This window comes from Aspergillus caelatus, assembly GCF_009193585.1.
Source record: "Aspergillus caelatus strain CBS 763.97 unplaced genomic scaffold BDV27scaffold_346, whole genome shotgun sequence".
NCBI lineage: Eukaryota > Fungi > Ascomycota > Eurotiomycetes > Eurotiales > Aspergillaceae > Aspergillus > Aspergillus caelatus.
In genome coordinates this window covers 25,729-32,448 of record NW_022475609.1, presented here as the reverse complement: position 1 = coordinate 32,448, position 6,720 = coordinate 25,729, and the positions used below count along the sequence as shown (strand labels likewise).

At 46.3% G+C, this 6,720-nt stretch overlaps 4 protein-coding genes across 4 annotated transcripts; 2 read left to right on the top strand and 2 right to left on the bottom strand.

The window, feature by feature from the left end:
- Nucleotides 1–215: 215 nt before the first annotated feature.
- Nucleotides 216–2,100, bottom strand: BDV27DRAFT_137995 (ethanolamine-phosphate cytidylyltransferase). The gene is made up of 5 exons (XM_032069121.1): nt 1,964–2,100; nt 1,662–1,840; nt 1,482–1,599; nt 640–1,414; nt 216–577 (listed from the first exon to the last, which is right to left on the bottom strand). The coding sequence occupies exons 2-5, from the start codon at nt 1,783–1,785 to the stop codon at nt 260–262; spliced, it is 1,335 nt and encodes a 444-aa protein (XP_031921366.1). The 5' UTR covers nt 1,786–1,840; nt 1,964–2,100; the 3' UTR covers nt 216–259.
- A 442-nt stretch (nt 2,101–2,542) lies between these two features.
- BDV27DRAFT_150589 (uncharacterized protein) lies at nt 2,543–3,570 on the top strand (the record flags this gene model as incomplete). Its single annotated transcript, XM_032071241.1, has 2 exons — nt 2,543–2,748; nt 2,811–3,570. The coding sequence occupies 2 exons, from the start codon at nt 2,543–2,545 to the stop codon at nt 3,568–3,570; spliced, it is 966 nt and encodes a 321-aa protein (XP_031921365.1).
- A 240-nt stretch (nt 3,571–3,810) lies between these two features.
- On the bottom strand, nt 3,811–4,832 carry BDV27DRAFT_71475 (putative mitochondrial protein sorting (Msf1)). The gene is made up of 2 exons (XM_032077387.1): nt 4,540–4,832; nt 3,811–4,471 (listed from the first exon to the last, which is right to left on the bottom strand). The coding sequence occupies exons 1-2, from the start codon at nt 4,690–4,692 to the stop codon at nt 4,052–4,054; spliced, it is 573 nt and encodes a 190-aa protein (XP_031921364.1). The 5' UTR covers nt 4,693–4,832; the 3' UTR covers nt 3,811–4,051.
- A 397-nt stretch (nt 4,833–5,229) lies between these two features.
- Nucleotides 5,230–6,650, top strand: BDV27DRAFT_137992 (thioredoxin peroxidase DOT5). The gene is made up of 2 exons (XM_032069120.1): nt 5,230–5,916; nt 6,100–6,650. Exons 1-2 carry the CDS (start codon nt 5,631–5,633, stop codon nt 6,435–6,437), a joined length of 624 nt encoding a protein of 207 aa, XP_031921363.1. The 5' UTR covers nt 5,230–5,630; the 3' UTR covers nt 6,438–6,650.
- Nucleotides 6,651–6,720: the final 70 nt, after the last annotated feature.

Here is a 6,720-nt window from a genome sequence, read left to right as displayed (position 1 = left end):
GGGGAGAGAACTGTGTAGTAGATTTGTTTATGTAAAGCAATACGGTAGCTTGTGAGGGTTAACTGTTCTATCAGGTGTCTGCATCGAAACCAGCTAGAGCTGAAGATATACTGTCCAGCCAAGCATGAGTAATATAAGTTAATACTCTTCCCTTACAGGTTCAGTCTCTATTATGTGAATCAAGGCATACAAATCAATCAACGAGTGTTAACAATGCTTACATCTCGCACATACCGTGGTGTGGACTAGAGTCGCTCGCCTAATGTATTGAGTCTTCCTTAGCCTTCGTCAGCTCTTCAATGACTCCCTTCTGCAACTTCGCCCGCTGCCTCTCTTCATAAGCCTCACGGCTTTTTAGGATCCTCCCAACTATTTCGCCGGCATTCACATGCTGGAAATCATGGCTACCTGTCTCTCTGAAAATGCTCATTCTTTTAGGGGCGGTGTAAGGATCATATGTAAGTGGAATAAATGTAGTCGGTCCATGATAAACAGCATCCGGGACACCTAGGGGCATTGCTCTTAGGTAGGGCTCACTTGGTGAGAAAGGAGCAGAGAATATGACGGCATGAATATACTAAGGGCAGTTAATAAGACGACCGGGGTGATCACCAGCACTAGCAGAGGGGCATGGCTTACACGACACTGAAGAACACAAAGTCCGCGCTCAAATATGTTCATGATAGGGTAATTGAAGCCCTTCCAATGATTGATTACACCATCGTCATGGATGCCCGCAACAACATAAGCCGGGCCATAATCTTCTCCATATTCCCTGAGTCTTTTCTCTCTCTCTTCAGGGTCGTACCAGCCACGCTGACGACCTTCCATTTCCTCGCGTGCCAAAACCTGTCTAAGAAATTCAATATGTCCAGAAGAGAACAGATCAAAGCCTCCATCAACATAAACAATTCGCTGTCCTGGTCTAGTTGGCTTTCCAGCTGAAATTGTTTCGAATAATCCAGGCTCCTCCGTAGTATTGTCAAGCTTGGCAGAACTCGAGCCAGCCCAGATCCATACTGGAGAGCCAGGCTGCAAACCAGTCTCGTCAGTGGCATAATCGCGAATTCTTTGCATAAGGTTAGCGGCAGCTAACTGCCGTTCCTCTTGATTCCCAGATCCTTCCTCGCCGGCAAGTGTGCCTTTCACATTTTTGACAAAGTGGCCCTTCGTGCACAAGAGCATACGACCGACTAAGTCAGTAGTGGAGATACCAGGTGTCCTTTTTACCACACGAAATCGCCCCGCAGCCTTCACAAATCGATAGCAATCGTCACCGTTGCTATCAGATGTAATATCATCCCCATGGACAACATATTTGCAGCCATAATGAGACACCCATGGTAACTGTGTCACATATGGAGCATGGGGAACACAACAAGTTACCCACCGACATGCTTCAACGGCAGATACACTAAATATACGAGGAATCAGGATCAGCAAGCCAAGCCGCAAAAGAGATGCTGAATTGAGCTACTCACCGCTCATTCAAAGTCATCACAGTTGGGCCTTTGTTCTCGAGTATCGCTTTATCAGAATGCACACCAACATAGAGTTCCTTTCCCAGCCTACGTGCCTGAAGCATGGCACCCGCGTGCCCTGCAATTTTCATCTTAAATTAGAGTCCGGTATCAGACATGTAAGCAGATTTCGCTTCTCACCGTGATGACTGAAGTCAAAGCATCCATCCACCCATATACGGTCTTCAGCAATTGGTACATCATATTGAGGGTCAACTGGCCATTGCCCTGGCAGGGGTACAGGATCTTCGTTGGGAGTACTCATTTTTTTCCCCTCTCTGTTTTGGTGCGGGGCACCAGAAAGACGCGAGAAGTACTTGCTGTCAGCAATTGATGATTAGCAGAATGATTATTATTTTATAGTAATTGTCCTCCTGCCATTCTTTAGGAATGCCCTTACACCAGGAGGAGTGCGGAATAGGTAGATAGGTGGGGGTGAATACAAAATAAGAGTAATGTCAGTTCAGCGCTGGTAATAGACCCAAAAGGGAACTATCAACCATAATTGAAGTGTTGAAGAGGGGGAGGGGCGAACGTTCATAGGAAGGCCCAAGGGCCACGGGGTTGCGGAGAATGTCCGCAATTGTAAATACCCACTAGGGGTGATTGATGTTCGTACCTACTAATTCTTATGCCCACCACATACAGTACCGCTCCATCATACTCTACAAAAACGGAGTATATATAAGTATATCAGTAAATGCCAATTGTTCGCTGGCTATGTACGTGATAATTAGAATATTCAAGTAGGTTACTCTTCACCACTTTGTGCTACCAGCCATGACCTTGTCGAACCAGCAGGGGGTTAGTTGGTTAAATAGTGGAGTATCGTAAATCTTATCGGGTGTAATTAAATCATATTTATCAGTGAAAGTCGTAGTACACTGTTATCACTCCAACTTTTTATCCCTAGAAACAGCAAGCTACTGAGCCTGCTTTGTTCGGACGCCAACAGAGGGTAGACTTCTGCCTACTTTGACCTTCTCCTGTCTCTACTAGTTCTTCCGTTGAACATGTCGAACATGATCTCGTCCACCTTTGCCCCTACCTTGACTCGCAGAGACACTGGAAAATCGAGCATAGGCCACGAAACCACTGTTGGTTCTCTCCCTCCACCGCTAACCAGTGGAGGGGGGTCATTCGGGCCACAGAGCGCTGCAGCAATCTATCAGCATATTCATGATATGGCTACGAAGCGAATATCAACTTTAGATTACTTAAGAAAGGCGTCAGTCCATTATGGCTTTGAGAGATACATGAACTAGGCACGAGTCGCTGACGGCTTTTCAGGCACGAAGGCCGCATTTACTGGTTCAATACTGTACACTTTTCTCGGGCTGATATCGGTCGAATTCCTTACTTCGAAGCCCGCAAGCTTTCTCGCCGTGCGATAAATTACCTTCTCCTGGGCTTATCACTCCCGCCAATTCTAGACGTCAGCTCGACCCCTGTTGAATATCTGCGGGCACTCAATGCACTTTTGATTGAATTTGAAGCATTCCAGCAAGTGCACCCTCCTGATGGAAGCTCCTCGTCAACACTTGCTAGAGCACGGATACCGCAGATGTTAAAGAGAGCGGCGCATGCGGGAACCAAGACTAGAAGAGCTAGTTCTGCCACCGAGATTGGTCTACCCATGCAGTCTAGCGACCCATCTGAATTAAAGGTCATGACGGGTAATATAACCTCGTCTGCTTCAGCAGCAGCCGCTGCCATCTCTTTTCCCCACACTGAAGCGTCGGAGCTTCTCCCTGGCGAAGAGTATTCCTATCTCCTGACGCCATCCTTACCATTCGAACCCGATTATTTTGAAACGTTCGTAACTTTATGCGACGTGCTGATAGACTGCTATACTCGACTTATATCTTTGGTTCCAACCCCTTCCGTTTGTACTGTTGCACTGGGTGAGATGTTCTCCAAGGCCGATGCTAAGCTTCGAAAGATCATGGTAGCAGGGGTTGTACGGGAATTCGAGGATGCGAGCCGAATGAATGCAAAGAATGAAGTCTCGGGGGTAAGCCGAGTTGTCCTCGGGGGTCTTTTAGGTTAACTACGGGCACGTCTCAACACTTAACCTAAACGATATCATCTATAAATAAGCGCTCCTACCTAGTAATACCCTGCGGAGCTTCATTCAGTTGATTTTAGCCATTATCGATAACGGCAGAAACGAGGTATCAAAATCATTTGCTACCCTTCAAGTAACCGTGTAATATATACGTTTCACGATCCCAGAGCAGCACAAGCTAATAGAAAAAAACTTTTGAGGGACATATGCCTCGCGAGTAACAGTGCGTTATAACCATACAGTCAGTCATCGCTAGTCAAACAATCAATAAGTATTGAACAAGCATAGTCAAGCCATGCCGCCAACAAGGGAAAAGAGAGGAATCATAAGAAACAGAAAACGACTAAGAACGCCAACTTGCACCTTACGCTTGGAAACAATCAGTATTGACGCCGGTATATGCAAATGCCCCATTTTATAGTGCTGAATTCCAGTCTTGCATGGATATAGAACACTGGACAAGTCATGACTGAAGTTTGTCGTTCTCACGCTCACGTTGTTCACCGAATACCCGTCGGCTCATTTCAAGAACGGCCTCAAAGCCTTCTCGACCCCTTTTGGCGTTTTGACTGAATCTCTCCACACTTGCCTCTTCTACCTTATTCTTGATCTTTTGCCACCCGCCGCAGAGTGCAGTGATCTTTGCTTCCTGGTTGAAATTCGTGGTACAAGTCGGCTTCGCTGAGGATGGTTGATAGGTGACAGTCTCTTGAACATTCAGAACATTGGACCATGTGAGGTTGGTCGAGCACATTGTAACTTTCTTCGATTTCGGATCAACGTAGGAAATCTCGTAAACATGCGAAGTAGCGCTTCCTCCGAAAAGAGAAAGAACCCATTGCGGTACCGATTGGTCACATGTGATAAGACGCTCTGTGCGCAACTACAATGATACAGAAGTTAGTCACCCTAACGAACTTTTGGTTGCGGTGATTAAGCAGGACAACATACGATACCAGTTTCTGAGTCGACAGACCGGGATAATGTATCTACAGCCACAACATGTGTGGACTTGTCATTCCACGGGCAGTACTTGCGCCAGTTCGCCGCTGATACCTCCTCCCAAGAGTAATCGAAAGTACAAGTCGAGGAGAAAACCTTCATTTCGATCAGTGGGATTGATGAAAGATTGCCGCTGCTGCTTCTGACTCGGGCCGGGGAGGGGCAGACGTGTTGTGCAATGGATGAAACGGCGATATAAAAAGCGCGTAGCCCGCAGGGAATCGATGGACTGAAATGGCAACGAATGACTGAAGCTCTTTGGAAACGATACAGGAAAAGAGTAAGGACTAAGAGAGTGCGACAGCAAAGAAATTATAACGGAGTAAAAGACTACGCAGGCCAAGAACGAAGTGAATATCCGATTCTACAAGATGAGGAATGAATCAGCTTGAAGAACAGGCTATCCAGTCTAGACGATGAAAGCAAGTGGCGATCGCAACTCTCCGGTGTGCAATGACAAAATGGGATTGCCTCTTTTTTTTTTTTTTTTTTTCCCTCCTCCTTCCCTACCTCTCAGCTTGCAGCCTGGATCGGGAGTTCTCGGCAGAAAACCCACATCAGCGGTAATATGGACTTAACGGTTTTTGGACATACTAGTACGTACTTCAGAAAAACTACTGTGTACTACGTACCTACCCACTTCATACTCAAGATGATTGGCATTCAATGACAACAGATAACTCCACAGCTGATATGTATACGCATAGCGTATTAAGCTAGCTCCAGCAGTTTTAAGTCATATTTGATTCCATCCACCATAATATAATATCCTTTATAAATACACATCTTGCATTGCCGGTAGACGCTACTCTATATTCTTGGGCGCCGGTTATAGCGAACACAGCTGTCAACCACTGTACTGTGGTTTTGTTGTCTTGAATGCTGACGAAAACCTTAACTGTGAAATCACACGGAGTAGGTAATTCGCGCAGGGCACGTACAGTCACTGGCTCCCAGCCACATTAGATGACAAACATATGCGACACCACTGTCTTATTCCTTCCCACGCCACTATTATTTAACAGTAACCATCACGAAATATGGTTGAGCTTCGAAAGCGCAAAGCGCCAACTCAATTGCCTCTCGCGGAGAAAAGGACCAGGAAAAGCCAACGGTCAAACACTGTACTGGAGGGCGTGCTCCAGGAGAAAGAATCATCCACGATCTCAAAAGAGGTACTCAAAGTCGGCAACCAAATTATTTTGGATGGATTTGGTGGAGAAATTGAAACAAATGATGGCATAAAGACAACACTCAATAAGTTGGTTGATGAGAGCAAATCAGGTGTTGTGCTCTTTACATATCCTAGAGCCTCCACCCCCGGCTGTAAGTCAAACGATCGCTTGGTTGTTATAATGTTTATCCCATGTCAATTGCCTTTCTTTCCCTTCCTCTCCCGCGTTTTTCAAACTCCCTCCTCCCCTTCTTTCACTCTCTCATCATAATCGTTGTTGTGGTCTAGTCCCCTTTCATGATCCCTCTGGGAAAAAAGGCTTATATATCTTCCAGGTACAAAGCAAGCCTGCATGTTTCGCGACAGTTATGACTATTTGACTTCGACTGGGTTCTCCATCTATGGACTGTCTGCGGATTCGCCAAGAGCAAACACCACCTTCAAAGCCAAACAACGTCTGCCCTATCCTCTCCTCTGTGATACTGCATCCTCACTGATTGCGGCTCTGGGGCTCAGAAAGGCACCTAAAGGAACAGCCAGGGGCATTTTCGCTGTAGATAAGCAAGGTACTGTTCTGCTACTGCAGCGTGGTGGCCCAGATGCCACAGTGGAGGCTATGCGGCAATTCATTGCAAGGAACTCCAGTAGTAACGGTTCAAAGTCGGGTATCTGACAGCTTCAATCACCAGCTAAGGCAACCAGAAGGACAGCAACCATAGGGAAACAGAATTAACCGCACCTACACAGGCAGGACTACTTGTTGTTTCTATCCCCTTCGAAGTGGCTATCTACCAAATGACTACGGTTACGGCCGAGCCCATAGCATTCGTTTGTAATAGACAATGTATGTAAAATTGTGTTTTGCCAGTTCTCCGGAGCAGTGCTCCTCAATGTTAGCCTATTTGGTAACGCTTGGCGAACCGCTCAAACAACCCAAGTAGTGGTATCAATCATTC